We start from the raw sequence: 21,205 nt of genomic DNA on the forward strand, positions 1-21,205 counted from the left end.
TTTGCTTTATTATTATTTTTTATTCCTTCCTTTTATAAATATTTATTAAGCCCCTCTAGTGCGTTGAGTGAGTGCTGACTTGTGTGACAGTTTTACAATAAGTCTAGTAAAAATACTTTCTTAGAGGCTCGTCCACCTCCCGTGTTCATTATCAGATTCTATTTTTATGCGGTTGTGTATTCTTTAATTTGAGATATAAGCATATATCGTGAAATATCTAGCAGGTTTTTTATACTTGTCTGTATACTTATACATGAAATTCTTGAGGTGTTTTAAGTGAAAATATATGGCTTCTCGGGTTTGCATTGTAATCATGATTTGCTCAGCTAAATATTAAAGAACTTAGAAAAGCAGTACTTGATTATTTCTTAGATACATGCACACTATAACGAGTTGTTAATATTTCTATTCAGCTGATCTGAAAAGTCCCACCCTTGTTCAATGGATGATGGCATTTGAGCAGATACTGAAAAAGGATTGGTACAGCGTTCTGGGGGCAGACCCATCTGCAAATATGTCAGACCTAAAACAAAAGTATCAAAAACTCCTGTTAATGGTAAGTCTTTTTCAGATTTTAAATCATGGAGGAGAAGTCAGTTTTTAAATGTAACCAGAATTCTAGATTTTCAAAAAATATTTGATAGGAATGGCAGGAATCAAGATAGTAATTTGATTTAATTGAAAGTTTCAGTAACATTGCAAAAAAAATTGATCTGAGGTAGGACAGTATGATGGTTAGGAGCAGAAAATCTGAGTCAGGCTGATTGAGTTAGAATTCAGATTGTACCAGTATCTGTGAGAAGAACAAATTACTTTCCCTTGTGTGTGCCTGAGGATGGATTCAATGAAATAATCCATGTAAAGTGCTTAAAAGTGTTGTTACATAATAAACAGTATTAGCATCCAGTAGCCATTTAGCCATACGTGACTACTGAGCACTTGCAATGTGGCTAGTCCAAATTGAGATGTGCTGTAAGGGTAAAATACACATTGGATTTTGAAGACTTAGTACCAAAAAAAATGGAAAATAATCTAAAAATTTTTTATGTTGATTTCATGTTGAAATGATAATATTTTGGATATACCAGCTATTTTGCATATTATATACATAATATATGTGCATATATTTCATGTATTATCAAAATTAGTTTCACTTGCTTTGCATTAGTCCATTTTCTGTTGCTTATAACAGAATACCTGAAACTGGGTAATTTATAAGAAAATGAAATTTATTTCTTACAATTTTGGAAGCTGAGAAGTCCAAGGTTGAAGGGCACATCTGGTGCGGGCCTTCTTGGTGGGGGCTCTGTATAGAGACCCATGGCAATGCAGAGTATCACATAGTGAAGGCTGAGCAAGAGAACATTTCCACATGCCTTTTTCCTCTCCTTATAAAGCCATCTGTTTACTCCCTGATAACTCATTAAACCACCTATCCATTAATCCATGAATGGATTAATCTATTCATGAGAGCAGAGTCCTCCCAATCCAGTTACCTCCCAAAGGCCTCACCTTTCAAATACCATAGTCTGATTTCCCACCCTTTGAACACTGCTATACTGAGGATCAAGCTTCATTGAGTTTTATGTGGACATTCAATCTGTAGCATGCATCTTTTTACTTTTTTAATATTGATGTGTGGCCTACATTTGTAGCTCACATTATATTTCTATTGGATAGTGCTGATTTAAGCCATTTACACACTTTTTCAGCTGACTCCATCATTTTCTGAAATGAATTGTGATATTTATAAATATATAGTATCTTTCTGAGCTGTTATATTCACTTTTCCAATCTATATTATGCTATTTCTTAAGCCAATGTTAATAACTCTGTAATGGTCTCCAGTTAACTCAGTTTACAAAAAGAATAAAGAACCATTATATATACAGCATTAGTTGTTTCTCTAGTTTATACCAAATATGTCTATGATATTTTGCCAAAACTACTAGTGTTCATTGTGAGAGATATTAGATGTTTCACACTCAGGAATGTACATACTAATATTCCTGCCTTAGGTAATAAATTGGACTAAATGACCTTAAGGTATCTTCTGTCTCACAGTTTTTAAGATTTCTGTCAGTAAAATCAAAAAGGGTTTATGAAAATTTTCTTACTATTAAATCATTCTTGTACCTCAGTTAATTAGGAAATGAGGCTGGAGAAGTAGGCTGGGTCTAGATCATGCAAGGCCTTGTAGGCCATGTTGGCCTTTAATTGGGCAATGAGAAGCTGTCTGTACTTAATATGATAGCATCCGTCAAACACCAAAGTGGATGAACCATTTTACATACAAACTAGCAATGTATCAGAGAGTTCCAGTTGCTCTCCACCTTTGCCAACATTTAATGCTATCAGTCTATTTCATTTTAGCTATTAGGATTTCTCAATTGTGCCACCATTGACATTTCTGGCAGGCAGGATAATTCTTTGTTATGTGGCTGTCCTGTGCATTGTAAGATGTGTAGAAACGTCCTAGATGCCCCTAACAACCAGAAATGTCCCTTGGGTGTCAAAATCACCAGCTTCACTGATATGGAACAAATGTGTCCCCCAAAAGTTCATGTGTTGGAAACTTAATTCCCACTGTAACAGTGTTAAGAGGATGGGAAATCCTGCTTGAGTTTTAATTGGGATTGCATTAATATATACCCATTTTGGCAGAATGGACATTCTTATATTGAGTCCTCAAATCCATGAACATAATGGACATTTTAATATTGAGTCCTCAAATCCATGAACATATTATATCTTTCCATTTACTTAAGCCATCTTTAATTTCTGTCAGTAATATTTTATAATTTTCAGTGTAGAGATTTTATACATCTTTCTTCGGATTTATTTCTAGTGATGTTTTTGGTTCCATTGTAAATGGTTTTTAAAAATATTATTTTCTAGTTGTTGACTGATAGTGTATAGAATTATAGCTTATTTGTGTATCCTGGTCTTACATCCCGTAATCTTGGTAAATTTGCTTTTTAATTCTCATAGCTGTTTTGTAGATTTCTTAGAATTTTCTTCCAGCACAATTATATCATTTGTAAATAGAGCTTTAATTCTGTCTTTCCAATCTGTATGCCTTTTATTTTATTCTCTTGCCTTAATGCATTAGCTAGGTGATTCTATTACAGTCCTCAGTTGAAGTGGTAAGAGCAGATATCCTTGCCTTGTTTCTGATTTTAGGAGGAAAACCTTCAATATTTTACCATTAAGTATATTGTCATCTGTATATTTTTATAGGGAGAAATTCTATCTATTACTACTCTGCTAAGAGTTTTTATGATAAATGAATATTGAAATTTGTAAGATGCTTTTCTTGCATTTGCTGAATTTTGCATTTATTGATTTTCCTTCTTTAATCTGTTTATTTGGTGAATTGCATAGATTTTTCTCATGGTAAGCCTACACTGCATTCCTAGGATAGATAAACTTCACTTGTTCTTGAACTATTGTGCTTTTTGTCTGTTGAGGGATTCTAGTTGCTATTATTTTTTAATTTTTATTTATTATTATTGGTTTTTTTTTTTTTTTTTTTTTTTGGTCCTTTTTTTGTGACCAGTAAGGGGATCGCAACCCTTGGCTTGGTGTCGCCCACACTGCGCTCAGCCAGTGAGTGCACCGGCCATCCCTATGTAGGATCCGAACCTGCACGGCGGGAGCGCCGCTGCGCTCCCAGCGCAGCACTCTCCCGAGTGCGCCACGCGGTCGGCCCTTGCTATTATTTTTTTAAAGATTGCTAAGTCTAGGTTCATGCTATGAATATGTCGATCAGTAATTTTCTTTTCTCGTAATGTTCATTTCTAAATTTAGTATCACAGTTATGCTGGTCTCATAAAATAAGTTGTGACCCATTTTTTCTCTTTTCTGAAAGAGTTTGTGTAAAATTGCTATTTTTTTTTTTTTTTTCTCTTAAATGTTTAACAGAATTTACTTGAGTCTGGAGTTTTCTTTGTGGGAAATTTTGTAGTTATGAATTTAGTTTCCCTGAAGGATGTAGAGCTGTTCAAATTTCCTGTTTTCAGTTTTGTCAGTGTGGGTGAGTTATATTTTTCAAGGATTATGTCCATTTCATTTAAAGTGTCCAATTTGTTGTCATGATTTTGTTCATAATATATCCTTGTTATCCTTTTATTGTCTGTAGAATATGTAGTCATGTTTTCCCTTTCATTTTTTATGTTGGTAACTTTTGTTTTTTTATCTATTTTTCTCTTGATCAGTCTTGCTAGAGGTTTATCAATTTTATTAATCTTTGCCAGGAACCAACTTTTACTTTGTTGATTTCCTGTATTGTTTGTCCATTTCAGTTCAGTTGATTTCTGCTTTCAATTTTATTATATCCTTTTTTCTACTTACTCTGGGTGTAATTTGCTTTTCTTTTTAAGGTATTCATGTAGAAACAACATACATCATTGATTTTATACTTGTCTCCTTTTCTTACATACCCATTTAAAGCTATACGTTTTTCTCTAAGTTGGAAGAACTGCTCTAGCTGCATTCCGCAAATTTTGATATATGTGTTTTCATTATCATTCAGTTCAAAATATTTTAAAATTTCTTCAGTGATAATCTTCTCTGACCTGTGGGTTACTAAGAACACTGTTTAATTTCAAAATATTGGAAAATATTAAGATGTCTTTCCATTATTGATTCCTTTTTTTTGTGTGTGACCGGTTAGGGATCGCAACCCTTGGCATGGTGTGTGGTCCATACCACGCTCAGCCAGTGAGCGCACTGGCCATCCCCATACAGGATCCGAACCCACGGCCTCGGTGCTACCGGCGCAGCACTCTCCCGAGTGAGCCACGGGGCCGGCCCCCATTATTGATTTCTAATTTGATTCTGTTGTTGTCAGCAAATATGCTGGGTATGATTTCATTCCTTTAAAATTTATCAAAACTCATTTTGTGGCCCAGCACATGGTTCATCTTGGTGAATGTTCCCCATGCACTTAAAGAACACATATTCTGCTGCTGTTGAGTACAGTGTTCTTTAAATGTCTGTTAGGTCAAGTTGATAGTATTGTTCAAATCTTCTGTATCCTTACAGATTTCTTGTGTGTTTGTTTTATCATTTTTTGAGAAAAGAGAATTAAGTCTCTAACCATGATTGTGTAATTGTCTGTTTTTCTCTTTAGTTTTGTTAATTTTTGTTTCATTTATTTGGGATTCTTTTTATTAGGTCCCAGGACCTTATATATTCAAGATTGTTATGTTTTCATGTATTTGAACCTTTTATCATTATAAATTTCTCTTTCTGTTTCTCTTAGTACACTTCTTCTTGAAGTCCACTTTGATGTTAATATAATGACACCTCTTTCTTATACTTACTGTTTGTATAATTTGTCATTTCCCATTCTTTTACCGTCAGCCTGTTTATCTCTTATGTTTAAAGTGTGTTTTCTTGTATACATGAGACTTGTACATGAGACTTTTCAAAAATTCCAGTGCATAATTCTCTTTTTATTGTGGTGTATTTAGTCCATTTACACTCAATGCAATTATTAACAATGCTTGGATTTAAACTGGTAATCAATTCCTTCCTTCACCCCTTCCCTCTTTCCCTCCCTCCTTCAAGTGTTTTTTAGTATTTCATTTTATTTCTTCTGTTGAATTTTTAGTTATACCTCTTTGTGTGTTTTTTAGTGATTGTTCTAGTGATTACAGTATGCATCTTTAAGTTATCACAGTTTACCTGCAAAAACCACTATTGCTTTACAGGGTAAGAAACAGCAGTACGCTTCCATTTATCACCCTCTTTTCCTTTTATTCTTGTTTTATATATTTTATCTCTACATATACTGTAAACTCTGTTGTATACTGGGTTTTTTTGTCTTAAATATTCCTCCTCAGTTGTCTTTTAAAAACATTTGTGTGTGTGTGTATCATGTTTATCCTTTCTGATGTTTCTGTTTGGTGTTTATGTTTGGCCTGTGGTATTTTTTGTCTTTCTTTTTGAGAACTATTTTTAATTTCCACTGGATAGAGAATTCGAGATTTTTTTTTTTTTTTAAGTGTCTGTATTGTTTCTGATAAATCAGTCATAGTTCATATCCTCATTCCCTTCTTTATAATGTGTCTTTTTTCCTCTGGCTGCTTTCAAGAATTTCTGTTTATCTTTTGTTTTTAGCAGTTTCATTGTGATGTGTCTAAATGTGGTTTTCTTTGTACTTATTCTACCAAGGATTAATTAAGCTTTTGGATCTGTTGGTTGATGTCTTTCTTTCATTGGTTTTGGAATATTTTCAGCTATTATGTCTTCACATATTTTTTTCCACTCCATTCTTCCTCTCTTTTTCTTTGAGGATTCTAATAACATATATATTCAATTGTCCTACATTTGTTGGATGCTTTGTTCTTTTTTCCTACTCTTTTTTTTGTTTGTGTTTGTTTGCATAATTTCTATTAACTTGTCTTGAAGTTCACTGGCTTTATTTTTCCTCTGCTGTGTCCACCTGCTGATAAACTCATTGAAGGAATTCTTAATCTCATATAATTGTCATATCAAGCATTTCTACTGACTCTCTCTCTCTCTCTTTTTTTTGTTGTTGTACATGCTCATGGGGTGGGTGGGTACAGACTCTTTATATGTTTGGAGTGCCTAGGGATTCTAAGTTGTCATGCCAGTCTGTACTTGGCCTTTAAAATTTATTAAAAGTTTGTTTTCTTCTTACCTATGTCTGTAGTGGTTTCCTCCTTCTGCTGCTGCTCTGGCAAAGATGAAAACAGCAATGGTTCTCTTCTCTACTAGGAAGGGTCTTTACATTTTGGATTTGGGTTCATTATGTTTCTTGGAATCCTCAGCTTCCTGAGTCCTCAGCTCTCTCTTTTTTTTTTTTTTAAACTTATATATACATAGGATATCTGGCTTCTCCTGGATTATTCATATCAGCATTAAAATGTGCCATTATTTCTCCTATCTTTTTAAAACAAACTCCCCACCCCATTTCTGCTAGTTGTTGCCCAATTTCTATGTTCTTTGCAGCAAAAACTCTGTTTCAAAGAGTTGTCTCTGCTTTCTTTCTCTAATTTCTTTCTTTCCATTTCTCTTAAACCTGTTCTGTTGAGGCATTGTTCCTACCACTCCACCTGAAACTGCTCTTGTCAAGGTCACTACTGGGATCCACATTGCTAAAGCCAATGATCAATTCCTAGTCTTTGTTTTGATTTAGTAGGGTGACCATTTATCCTACTTTTCTCAAAACAGTTCTGGTTTGTGCCTATTGTCCTGGCATAATTAATAGCTCCCTTTTCTACTTTTGAAAGTGTCCTACTTTAAATGACAAATTAAATGGTCACCCTACTTCATTTGCTACAGTTTATCACATTGTCTTCTTTGATATACTTTCTTTACTTGTCTTCCAGGACATGTTATTTTCCTGATTTATCTTCTATTAAAACCATCTCTGGAAAGTAGGAGACACTCAATAAATGTGCAGTGAGCGAACTGTAATAATGTAGTCAACTTTATATTTAATTCCACTGTTGACAATTTTATTTTCATTTTTGTATTTTTAATTTCTAAGTAAACTCTTGATTCTCTTAGTTCTGCCGTATTTACTGAATTTCCATTTTGCAGAGACCTCCTGTTACTCTTTTAGGAATGTAATATCTTTTCTTTTTAAGTTTATTAAAATTTAAAGTTTTCTTTTTCTTCTTTTGAGTTCTTTTTGTTTGTTTGTTTGTTTGTTTTGGTTTTTCCCCTGCCTTTTATTATAGAGGTTCTTTTCATGTATTTGGTGATGCCTGGTTATCTGTTTACATTTAATAATGAAATATTACAAGCCAATTTGGAAGTTCATGTACATGACCGAGGGCTTTCCTTAGGTAAGGTCAACCATTTTGTTGGATGACCCCAAATGTCAGCATCTGAATTCATTTCCCAGAGAGGAATTCTCATTCTCTTGCGTGGGGAGATAGGAACTTGTGCTCCCACTACTGTGTGCATCCTCGCTCCCTTTTCCATTTGTTTTCAGTGCACCATTGCGTCCTAACCCTCAGTGTTATGGCTGATGTTCCTGAATCCAGAACAACTCTGGTCTTTCTCTCCACACAGTAAACCTCTAGTTTTCTGCTGTGGCAGGAGACAGTGGATGCCTGGCTTCATGGTGAGGAGAGCTGGAGGTCTAATTATTTCTTTTAAAGTTCAACCAATCTTCCTCTTGTTCAATCCTGCCTCTCAATGTCACTCTTCAGTTCCTAGGTTTCTATAGCTTCTGTGTGAATGAATTCATTTCTCATTATTCTCTCTTGCTTTAGGCTTAGGTTTCAGTTTTCTCAGGTATATTGAATTGATTACCATTTATTGATCAATTTCCATCTTGGTGTCTCTCCTGCTTTTTTTCTCTTCTTTCCTGTTCTTATGCAATGATGCCTTTTGCCTTTTTTAAAAAAATTATTCTTTGCCATTATTATAGTAGAATTTGGAGAGAGAACAGAGATAAATGTGTATGTTAATTTGTCATTTAGCAGAAGCCCAGAACTGTTTTCATTTTCCTTTAGGGGCCAGATACCCTTCTGTGTCCCTAGTCTTTGCATTTGCTGCTCTCTCTCGTCCACTGTGCCCCATACCCTACCTCACCTAATTAACTCTCACTCACTGTTTCAATATTATCTTATTTGTAATTCTTACCTCCCCCTGCTATGTCCATGTCCCCCTTCCTTGTAGGTACCCTTCCCTATTAGCAGTGCATTTACTGATATTTTTCTAGGGCAAGGGAGGTATAGCTGTTAGGCAAGGAGAATGACAGTAGCTGAACTGTGATAAAAGGTTGAAGGGTTTTTTTCCTGCTTTTCTTATAGAATATGGGAGAGACTTGAGCATGTTTACATTCTATGGGAAGTAGCTAAGAGTAAGCTTGGGACTTAAGTGATAGAAGAGAGAGAGAATAATTGACAGAAGGCAGAAGGAGATGGATCTCAAACATAGATAGAAGGATGAGCTTTAGGTAAGAGAAGGGAATCACCTATCTCCATTGTTATAGGAGGGAAGGAAGAAAGGGTGGATGCAATAGCTGGTTCACTTGTCGTCTTGGTGGCAGAAAGTTGATGCACTCTCATTTGATGGCTTCTTTTTTTTCTTTGTGAAGTAGAAGACAATTTTATCCCTCCAGAGAAGAGTAAGAGAGGAAATGAAGCAGAAAATTACAGGAAAGAGAACTGAGAGAATTTCAACTAGCATTATGCTGGGAAGGCTCCCCGTATAGGCTTTATGTATACTGATGGTGGCAAGAAGTCTCAGCTAACAACTGTACAGCAAGCAACAAGAGCTGTAAGGAGGCACCAGAACAATCAGTCTGATAGCATTTTGGCCTGCTTTAGCCTGAGTTGCTGTATCAGTGGTGCCTATATTACAGTTTAGCACAATAATTTATATTCATAATTGTGGCCATGAGTTAAATTGTGTGCAGTGTATTCTGTTTAAGAAGGCAAAGAAGTATGTAGTAGTGAGTATGTAATTAGTAGCACATGTATTGTACTTTGCAGTCTACAGATGCTTTCACGTCTTAGCTGGTTTCATCCTCTCAGCAGTCCTATAAGGTAGGTAATGTTATTCCCATGTTTGTGGTTGAGAAAAAACTAAGGCTTAGTTACAGTAAAGTGGTTTGTCAGAAACACACAATTAGTAGGGGTTAAAATCTAGGCTTGATTTCATATCCTCCGACGTTAGACTCTCTCCCATTATATCATACTTTTCCTGATAATTGCTATCCAGAAGGGTTTACTGTTGTCTAAAGGCATAATTTTCATCTTTCTGGATTTCTGTGGATCATGTCATTCATGTACAGTTAATTATTATGGAAGGTCAGACATAATTACTACTCTCTGTTTTAATTTTGAAGGGATCTAGATTGTATATAGAGTATGGAATGAAATTTACTTTTCTTATTCTTTCTGTATGTTAAGTTGAGAGTTTCTAATAAATAGAAGAAGGAGAAAATTATAAGGGAAAACCGTATTATTTATTGTGTTTATCAGATTGTTTTTACAAAAACCGGCATCTAAAGTTCATGTTCTTATTTCCCAATTTGAATTACCATATTTTCTCAGTCTGTGTTTTTCCACAATATCACAAAACAGTTGGAGAATAAAATTACATTTGACTAATACCATTCTGTATCTGATTTTGTAAAAGGCACATTTGTTACGTGTACTTTTCCAAGTTCAAAAGACTTTGAATTTAACACCTCCTACATAATTAGTTGTTGGGATAAAATATTGCTAAATCATAGGCTGTTAAGTTTACAATACATGTTGATTTAGTAAATACTGTTTCCTTATTTCAGTTTTTGTAAATGTAGTGTTTATTCAAGGTCCTGATTCTGAAAAAATTCTTATTGACTAATTGAGATATTTTAGAATGCTTTAAAGATACATATAAATGTAAAGTGCAAAATTAGCCTTAAAGACATTTATTTCATATATCATTAAGTCTGTTGCCTAATAATTTACTATATAAAAATAGAAGAAATTGAATCAACATTTCCCAGCAGTGTTTTATTAATAGGGACTTTACTTAATAAAAGTGCCTTGCTCTTCTTTTGTCCTTGTGAATCAATTTTTAAAATATTTTTAGTTTTCTACTAACAATTTAAATAATAATTCATTGCTTTGAAATGGTGTAGGGTCCAGAATAAGTAGTTATATTATGCCCATATTTTTTATAGTTATGCATGTGAAAATTACTGTTTACTGAAGGTAAAGCTTCCCCCCAAAAGCTTTGTCAAATTGAAAATTGGGGGTCTTTTCCCATTGATGCTGATAATATTACAGGATATCTTTCAATTGGAAAAGAATTATTGTGTTGGAAAATTATATGCTGCTGTTACAATATGTTCCATAGTCTTAAAGAAAATCCATGTAATTTGAGGCGGGAGTATGCAAGATGCTCTCATTCTTAATGTTGGAAGAGTGGAAAATACCATTTAATACTTATATGGGCATTCAGAGGGTCTCTTTTGATTATTAGTAGTAATATATAGATCAGCATTAAGCTAGTTATGTAATGCAGTTTGATATCTTGAAAAAGAAAGTAGAAAGGGTACCTGTGCTATAGAAGAAAATAACCACACCGGAAAAGAAGGGAGCTAAGAACAAGTCTTTAAACAGGTCTTTTGAGTACATTACAAAGCAAGTGATCTTGATTACAGGAAATGGATGTAGGCATAAAGAAAAATTTTGTGAAAAAATCTGGGAGTATTGTAAGTAAAAATCAGAAGGGTATAACTTGTAGTGAATGTTATAATTTTTGTTAACATTGTTAACTCTTTAACAGTTGGTGTCATATAGGATGCAGGAGATTTAACAATAAATTACTTAGGTAGCTCATGGAGACTCTGTTATGAAGTATTCTTTTTTTGATAAAAGTGGTAGAGATAAGATTAAGTAAACACTTAAGAAATAATTTTAGCTAGTACATAGCATGGTGTATCACATATTCTTCTAACCACTTTACCACTTTATGTGTATTTACTCATTTAACCCTGTGAGGTATGATGTCATTATTACCCTTAACATATAGATGAGGAAACTGAGACTCAGAGATTAAATAACATACTGATTAGTAGCAAGAAAGCGTGACACAAGCTACATATACTTTGAAAACTGGGGAAATGAAAGCAGGCAGGCAATTACCTTTCCAGTGTTTTGTTTGTTTGTTTTTAAAGATATTTCTACTGCATACATGCAGGAATAATAGATTATATCTTTAGAGAAAAGATAACATTTATATTAAAGGTACAGAATAGTGAAGAGTTAAAAGTGTGGGCTCTGGAGCTAACTTCCTGGGTTTGAATTCTGACTCTGCCACACATACGCTCTTTGACTCTGAGCAATCTCCATAATTTCTGGGCTGTTTCCTTAGCTGCAACATAAATGTGACTCATTCATGACAAATATTCATTGAATACATACTATATGCCAGCCCAGTTATTCTAGGTATGTTGTAACTAAATATCTATCTCCGAGGGTAATTATACGGATTTAAATGAGTTTTACACATAAAGCATTTTAAAAACAGTGCTGCTTGACACATAGCAAATGCTTGGTTTTCATTTTATAGTTGCATCTTCATATTCAGCATCAGACTTTTGAGTAAGTGGATTTCTATTCAGCTGAAGGTTTACTTTTTTCTTTTCTTTAAACAAAGTGAAAACAGCACTTTAATCTTTTTTAAAGGCTTACAAGCCTTCATTGTTAATATAAATGTACTGTGAAGATACAGATGTAAATGGTTGGGAAGACAGTGAAAATGTCAGATGTCACTTTGTTTTGTTTATCTCTTAAAGTGAGGGTGAAGAATATATACCTATAGATGGCTGCATATTTGAAGAATTGATTACTTGATCAGGCAAAAGCAGCTTTCTCCCAGATAAGACTTTTGCATTGTCATTTTCACCCTCTTTTTTTTTTTTTTTTGACTGTCAGCATTCTTTAAAATGTTATTTCTAGATCATTAAAACATTGTACCACGTTGGCCTTCTTGTCATCTTCAACTTTTATTAAGTGCATTTTTTATTGGTGGCATATCAAGGAGAATTCTTCCTCATTTTGGGAATTTGTGATTCTGGTTTTTGACCTTATTCTGTACCAAAGAATATTATTTCACGGTTAGAACAGCGTGATCAGGACCCGATTGCTGTTACTTCTACTTCCACCATTGCTTTGATGAATAGCCACAGCCTTTGTCAAAATTCAGAGTTACAAGAGAGGGTGCTCCTGCCTATGTTGGGGCAGGCAGAGGCCTTAGTAGTGGAAGACTGCACACAGTTTGAGAAAGGTAATTTCTTAATACTATGTCAGGGAATTAGGGCAGAGGGAAGGATACTGGGCAACCCCCAGAATACGAGCACTTGCTGTGTGAGTAAATTCAAAGGCAATTAACCTGTCCTCCACCTTAAACCCAACAGCCTATAACTATTACTAGGTAAATTTGGTTAAGTTGCTAAATTAAAATAACTTTATTAAATCTTTCAAAGTGTCATATTAGTGGATGGAGTCTCTGAAGCATTTCTTCGTTGTTTGGTAGTGTTACCAGTATATTTATTCTTCTAATGACGTGGTTTAAGTTGAAATGCCAAAACTACTCTTTAGAAAATGTACAATCATTTAATACCATTAACTCAAAAAATTCTTTTCAGTTAAAATATAGTGAAAAGTAGGGGGTTTTAATTTTTTCAATGAGAACTCATTCTACGTAAATCATAAGTAAATTAAGTATGGTTTATTTCAGTATTTCTTAAAGTATGACATACATTGTTGCTGATATGCAAAATAATTTTATATGGTACACAAGTGAACAATTTTTATATGAATATTTATGTCTTTACTATAAAAGTTTTTGTATACATATATGTTATCACAGCACATACTGTGTTGTAGGATGAAGTTAAGTGATGAAATGAGGTAATTTAAAGTCAATTTACCAAAAAAGTAAATGGGAGTACTAATAGTATGAAAATATGGGGCAAAAATCCCGAAGATGCATAAGAATGTCTGAAGTTGGGCAATCACTAGTCTATACTGCAGACCCAGGAATCTCATTCAGGCAGAGCAATGCTGAGTTTTTTTGTTTTTGTTTTTGTTTTTGTTTTTTTGAACTATAAAAAATATTTAGATAACAGATACAGGTCTAGGGAGCATCCATTTTTGTGCTTTGAGGTTAGCATACTTTTAAACTTTCCTCTATTTGGATATAGTGGTTTAAATCTCTTGTAACAAGGCTTCTACGATAGGTCTAATAGTATACTTCTTACATAAATATGGCAATGGTATTGAGCACCGTATTATTTTATCTTGAATAAATGTAATTGTGCTCTGTATATGTTTTCTTTAAGAAGGCAAGGGGCTGTGTCATATTTTAGCAAAAAAGTGATAAATTTTTTAACATAAGTCTTATAAATTTATAAATTTAAAAATTTAAAAACAAATGAATGAAATAAAAGATTTAGCAGAGAGGGTTACTTTTCAGCTTTCTGGAGACATTCTTACCCATCATGTAATACAGTACCATTTGGAAAATGTTCTGTGTTTTCTCTAAATTAAAAAAAAAAAAAGTTATACCCAAAAGGAGATTAGCTTTATTGTTGACTAAATTCACCATGTGTTTTTGCTGTTTTGGTATTCCTTTACTGAGGACTGTTGAGATTTGCAGGACAGGTATGTCTCTGTGTTGAGTATCCCCATATTATTGTTTTATTGTTGAAATATCTCTCTTCTTTTGCTCCTCTTTGAGTTGTTTCTCATTATTCCTATTTTCGTCTTTCCTTATTATTTCTCTTGTCTTTTTTTCTGCCGCCTTTTTTTCCCTGCTTTTTTTTCTTTCTTTCTTTCTTTCTTTTTTTTTTTTTTTTTTTTTGTCTCTTCTCTCTCCTTTTTCTGTTGGTTCTCCCATTCTTCTTTGTCACTAATTGGTTTACAGAAGCCACTGCCAACTCATGGAAAGGCATCTTTCTTTTAGTTAATGAACTTTAGGAGCTGGTATTTTCTGTCTTTGTTTCTTCTGGATTTTTGTTGGTGTGGCTGGAGACTTTTTTTGGTAGTGTCCTGGTTCATGATTGTTGCCAGTGTGGGTAGGTATGAGCATTACTGCATGTTGTTTCTATAAAAGCATGCAGTCTGAAGCATTGCTTCTCTCTAGAAGGTCATAGTTTAGTAGACAGAGGCAGAGGGGATGAAGTGCTCAGGAAATTGATGAGAACTGGTGTACTGGCCTTTGGAGTGCATTGGTAGCAAGTGTGAAGATTTCTAAGAGGTATGTCGCAGAGGATGAGGCAGTGACGTGGGAATTGTTAAGGGCTTTGAATGTAGGCTGAATAGTTTGAACTTTATTCTGCAGGCCCTGAGGATATTTTTGAGGAAGATTTAGATATGTATTTTAGCAGGTAACAGTTCAAGTTTGAACTTCATTCTGCAGGCCCTGAGGATATTTTTGAGGAAGATTTAAATCTATATTTTAGCAGGTAACAGTGCTAACTACAAATAAGATATGCTGGAGTGGGGGAGAAGCTTGAGAGGGAGAAAATATTACTTTTACAACAATTAAGCCAGGAGATAATGAGGACTTGAACCATTGCATGAGTATTGGGAGTAGAAAGGAAGAAGGAGATGAGAAAGAATATGGAGATGTATTCAAGGATGGATCGAGTATGTCAGGGAACGGGGAGTCAAAGATGAATTTGTGATTTTGAGCTTAATGTACAGGAAGGCAGGTGAAATTCTTAACTTTGTTTCTTTACAAAGGAGGAAATTTGGGGGGAAAGATGTTTGGTTCATTAAAGAGCAGGTTGAGTGTTTTGTGTCTGTAGAAGAGCCATGTGAAGATTTCCAGGTGGCAGGTGGGAGTGAGGTAGAACTCAGGAGAGTTCAGGGTCAAAAGCCATGCCACTACATTTGGCAGTGCTTCCATGTGATTACCTGGGGGCTGAGGAGGGCCTGAGGGGGAAATATATTTGTGGCACAGTTTCCTAGGACAGAACCTTGTGGAATGGCTCTTCACTGCAACCGAAAAGGAGTGGCCAGAAATGGAAATAGGCATCTAACCAGGAGATCTCGGTGTCACTAAAGTCGAGGAAAAGAGACGGTATGGCCAACAGTTGCAAATAGTGTTAAGAGGAGCCAAGAAGGCTGCTGACTGAAAGTCACTGGATCCAGCAGCTAAAAACATTGTCAACCCTGGAGAGCTAAGCAACTCAGAACAGCAGCTGAACTTGAACAGAATTTATACTGTCTCTTACAGGACAAATCAAACATAACCACCTGCAACCCTTGGAATATGTGATTTGGTTAATAGATTTAGGTGATATTTTAAAAATTGAAAACAATTGGGTGAATTAGCTCTACTGTTTAAGAGAATGATAATCCAACCCAGTGCATTATTAGTAGAAATGAATAAAAATTACAGCAGAAACTTTGTGAAAGGGGTTAAAGATAGCAGTGTGGCATTGTGGAAGCCTGATTCTTACCATGCCTTAGTATTAGTTAATGACGTTTATTTCTCCCAATTCCTAAAGAAAGGAAAAATATCTTCTTTAGCAAGTTCATCTTATCTTCCCAGTTTCCACTGAAATTGTGCTGGGCCAACTAAGATGTACCTTAACTCACATAAACTCCATTGACCTGAGTTTCTTCACCTATTAAAATGAGTTGTGTTACTTTCTGATAGAGTTTGGATGTGTTGTCTCCTCCAAAACTCATGTGGAAATTTGATCCCCAATGTGGCAGTGTTGGAAACTGATTGAGTCATGGGGGCGGATCTCTCATGAATGGATTAATGCTCTCCCTGGGGGAGGAAGGGTAGTGAGTGAGTTCTCGCTCTATTAGTTCCCGCTAGAGCTTGTTGTTTATAGGACCCTGGCACCTCCCCTCTCTCTCTTTTGCTTCCTCTCGCCATGTGATCTGCTTGTGCCCACGGGCAGCCTGCCACTTTCCGCCATGAGTAGAAGTAGCCTGAGGCCCGTGCCAGATGGAACCATCCCAGAATCATAAGCCAAATAAACCTCTTTTCTTTATAAATTACCCAGTCTCAGGTATTCTGTTATAGTGACACAAAACGGACTAAAACACTTTCGAAAGCCAGCTCTAAAATTTGTTCATTCTGTTTTTCGCTCTTATATTTTTGTTTGTTATCTAGCTGACCCCTGAGTCTGAGAAATTTTTTTTCTAGTTTTCCATACTGGAAGTAACTGTTGATGACCCAAGATTGTTTTGTTGACTCGTAATGTATGTACTCTAGACATAACAATTAATTGAGACTGCTATGGTAATCTGTCTCCAGTTTGCCATGTTTTTAAGATAAAAATATATCTCCTTCACAGGCTTATTTAAAATTTCACCACTGAAACTCAAGTTTAATCTGTGTATAAATGCTCTACAATTTGCCATTACAAGAAAGTGAAAGAAATAAATTTCAAAATAACTTTCTAATTACAATCTGACTTTTCTAGCTGATAGGAAGTTCATGAAGAGGTGGCTTAAGGCATTGTTTTATTTATCACATAGTCTGTCTTAAAAGAATCAGAATTTCAAAGACTAACTAAAAGAATCTAGCTTAAAGAATTATAGAATGTCAAAATCTAAAGAAACTTTTATTGCAGAAAATAAATTGGGGATATGGAAGTATTGAGTCCAGAAGGGTAGAACAGAGATGCACACTAAATATTCAAAATCAAATAATATACAGTGAGGTTATAGAACAAAAGTCATTTTCAAAACATGTAAAACAGTAATGCTAAACAAAAATTGAAATGGGAAAAGTGAGTGTTTTGTTTTAAAATAGATTTACATTTAGAATTTCCTTATGATTTGGTGTATATTATTTTTAATTATGCCAAGTTATAAAAAACAAAAAGACATTTTTGTTCAGTCCTTCTAAAAGGAATTAGAATCTCACTTTGGTTAAGATGTTAGAATTCTAGAAACAAGAGTAATTATTGTCCCACGTTTTCTTTTATCTGTATAAAATAGCTAGAACTTTATAATGTTTCTTATCAGAATGTATTTCTTTTAGGTATTTTTTTAAAAAATCAACTTTATTGAGGTATAATTTAAATACAATAAAGTATACCTATTTCAATATGTTTCAAAATTTTGACTGTATATACCTCTATAACCACCACCATATCAAGAATGTTTTCAATAGAACATTTTCATCATCCCAGAAGGTTCTTTATGCTTCCCCTTCTTCTCTAGGCAACCACAGATCTTTCTGTCGCTATGTACAGTTCACTAGGCATTGTTTTAGGCTCTAAAAATATCTTGATGTTTTATTTAGCCTTTAATGAACCAAATTACGTGAGATTTTTAAAGAGAGATGAATTTATTCCTTCACCCAGTTCTAAAGAGTAAGCCTTATTATGACATATTACATACTATGCTTTCAACAAAAATTTTGTACAAGAAGTCTGGTTAGTGCATTTGGGGTATGTCACAAGTGAGTTGCGTGGGTTATATATGATTAGAAACAGTAACTATCACTTGTAAGGTATACATACCATCTGAGATATGAAGAATCTTTAAAATTTGGCTTCAAGTATATCATGAATTTTGGCTCATTAATCCCTTTTACTTAGTAAGGTTCCTTGTGTTTTGAAAAACATTTTATTTTCAAATTCATTTTTAATACCATGATGATTTATATTTATATGTATGTTTGAATTATTTTCTATGTCACAAATACAATTAATGCCGTTGTGACCATGTTATATGCTAATTAAAGATCAAATATATTCTTAAGTTAATTAATGGAATATTAAACCTCTTCTCATTCTGATGGGATTTTGAAATTGACTGTAAATTGAGTATTATGCTTGGTACAGTTTGTAGGATGAGTGTCTAGAAAAAGACACATCTTTTTCCCTGAAGCAGCTTAAACTAGCTATTACTTTTTGGCTATCTCAAAATACTTAAAAATACAAAATGCAATTCTTACAATCCCTGAAGGTAATCCATAATATTTTCTTTGAGAATTATACTTTTCAAATTAGTTAAATGTATGGATTCAGATCTACTTATGAGGATTGAAGCAATCTGAAGTTGTCTTCAGTAATTCATTCATCTATTAACATTTGTTAGGGTCAGTATTTGCTGTTCTTCTAGGCACTATTCCAGATGCTGTGAATATAGCAGAGTTTATTGTTAGGAGGAAGGCACAGATGTTTAAATACCAGTATCTAGTATAATGAATGTTGTAATAAGTACAGTATATAAATTCTAAGATGTGGTTTCATAGGGAGGCTGTATAGCATAGTGATTAAGAGTCCTAGCTTTGTATCACTTTGCCCTGGCTTTGACTTTCACCTGTGTCATTTATGTTCTGTGTGACCCAGGAAGAGTGACTTAACCTCTCTTAGTCTGTTTCCTTATCTGCAAAAATCAGGATAATAACTCCTACCTCCCAGGGTTTCATTAAGATTGAATGAAATAATGAATGTAAAGCATTTAGCCAGTGTCTAGCATGTGGTGCTTTATTATAAACTATCAACATCGGTAGGAATTGTAATGTGCAAGATGCAGTTAGAGAACCTAGGGCCATATAAAATTATAACAATGATATCATACAAATATTATTATTATAGTTCAGCAAAAAAGATTAAAAATACTAAAGTTATATTTCGGATTTGCACTTTTTATTATCTCTTCATTACTGTACAGGGTTGTATTGAGATAGGAAAAAAAGTATTTTTCCTGTTCTCATGCACACACGACTCAGTACAATTCTTCTGACACCAGATGTGCGGGGATTTCTCCTCACACACCAAGCAGTTCTTCAGCAGACACCAGCTGGGTGTTCTGTAATTCAATTCTGACACTGTCTATGTGGGGTTAGTATCAGATCCCACAGGTTAATGTTTCAGTTCCACAAGACTGGCCCCAATTCAGATGTCAGTTTCAAGCCCCAAGTTGTGACCTGTGCTTCTTACTGACTAGCTATAAATTGGGGTTTCCATGACCCCCTGCTCAGGTTTGATTAATTTGCTAGAGCAGCTCACAGAACTCAGGGAAACTTATATTTACCCTTTATTACATAGGATATTTTAAAGTACATAAATGAACAGCCAGATTAAGAGATACATAGGGCTAGGTTTTGAAGGGTCCTGAGTGCAGGAGCTTCTGTCCTCATCAATTCGGGGTGTACCATCCAACATTTGGATGTGTTCTTGTTCACCAATCTAGAAGCTCTCCAAACCCTGTCTTATTGAGGTTTTATGGAGCCTTTATTGTGTAAGCATGGCTGATGAAATCATTTGGCCACAGGTGATAGCTCTACCTTCAGCCTTTCTGCCTTCCCTGGAAGTTGAGGGGTGGGCTGCAAGTCCCAGCCCTCTAATCATGCCTCGGTCTGTCTGGTGACTAACCTCCAGCCTGAAGCTATCTAGGGGCCCCAAGCCATGAGCATCTCATTAGCACACAAAAGACACTCATCATTCCAAAGATTCCAAGGGTTTTAGGAGCTATGTGCCAGGAACCAGAGGCAGAGGCCAAGTATACCAAATATATATTTCTTATTATATCACAATTACACCAGATTGTATTCATGAAACTCCAGATGCAATACTTAGCGGACAATTTAAAGTTTTTCAAGAGCAGTTTTGATTAAATGGAATTTTCACATTGCCTTTGGACCTGGACACCTGTGAACACTGCTCTTTCTCTGAGAGTGTTCAGTTGTATGTTGGGAAATTAATGCTATTACCGGGTTGGAGAAATTGGACAGCAAGATTGCACAGCAAGTTTGGCTTGTAGTTTGTGGAAAAGAAATGCCCTTCTGGGTTGCTGTATTGTGAGGAAAGAAGGACAAGGGCGTTAAGTGTGGAAACATATCTTGCCCACACTGGACTTGGCCCCTCATGGGTTTCCTCTGCACAGTTAGGTATTGAACTCAGTTACAGCTTTTGTGTTTCCTGTTCCAATAACTTGTTTATCTCTCCCTCTCTGATGTGTGTAAGTACCTTAAGCCAAATATGGTTATGAGGTTGGCCGGTTAGCTCAGTTGGTTACAGCACAACCTTATAACACCAAGGTTGTAGGTTCAGATCCTCGTACCAGCCAGCTGCCAAAAAAAATAAAAACAAACCAAATATGTTTATCAAAATGAAAGTTCATTTCCAGGATAATTTCCAGAATAGGCAAAATGCCCTCAGGGCAAAAGCACTTTCTGTCCTTTGCCCTTGATTATTTGCTTTCCTTTCAGTTTTGGCCTTACTGTCTTGTCAACTCTTTGATGCTTTAAAAATTTTTTTAAATATATCTTATTTAGGTTTTGTGGTTTTTCTCAATGAGAAGATTGGATCTGAATAACAGCACCCCCCCCCCCCCCCCGCACCATTGGAAGCAGAAAGTCCTCCTCCCATGCTTTCCATTCCTTCCTATTCAGTGGGAGGAAGTTTGCCTCCCATTAAGGTATAACTCATATAAGTTCTTCCTGCAGTTTTCCCTTATAGATAGTTCTGTAGATTAGATGTCTCTCCCTGCAACGTCATTGAGTCTTAATCCTCACTGTAACTATTGAGGGTGGAAAATCCTATTATGGTAATTGCAAGGTGGAACTTTAAGAGGTGATTGGATTGTAGGACCTTGCAGTAGTGAATTGACTAATAATGATAGTCAAGGCCATGGTTCTGAGGGCTTTAAAAAGAGTAAATGAGGCGGTTACTCTCTGTTCTCTATGCTCCACCATTTTGCAATGTGATACCCTGCCATCACTGTTGCTA

General features: G+C 35.0%; 1 protein-coding gene across 1 annotated transcript in view; it reads left to right on the forward strand.

The window, feature by feature from the left end:
* Window positions 1-21,205, forward strand: part of DNAJC24 (DnaJ heat shock protein family (Hsp40) member C24) — a 56,740-nt gene that overhangs the window by 483 nt on the left and 35,052 nt on the right. The window contains exon 2 of the mRNA XM_063094604.1: window positions 414-556. Within this exon, the coding sequence (XP_062950674.1) occupies window positions 446-556 (111 nt within the window). The 5' untranslated portion in view covers window positions 414-445. The remainder of the gene's footprint in view (window positions 1-413; window positions 557-21,205) is intronic.

This window comes from Cynocephalus volans, chromosome 4, assembly GCF_027409185.1.
Source record: "Cynocephalus volans isolate mCynVol1 chromosome 4, mCynVol1.pri, whole genome shotgun sequence".
Lineage (NCBI taxonomy): Eukaryota > Metazoa > Chordata > Mammalia > Dermoptera > Cynocephalidae > Cynocephalus > Cynocephalus volans.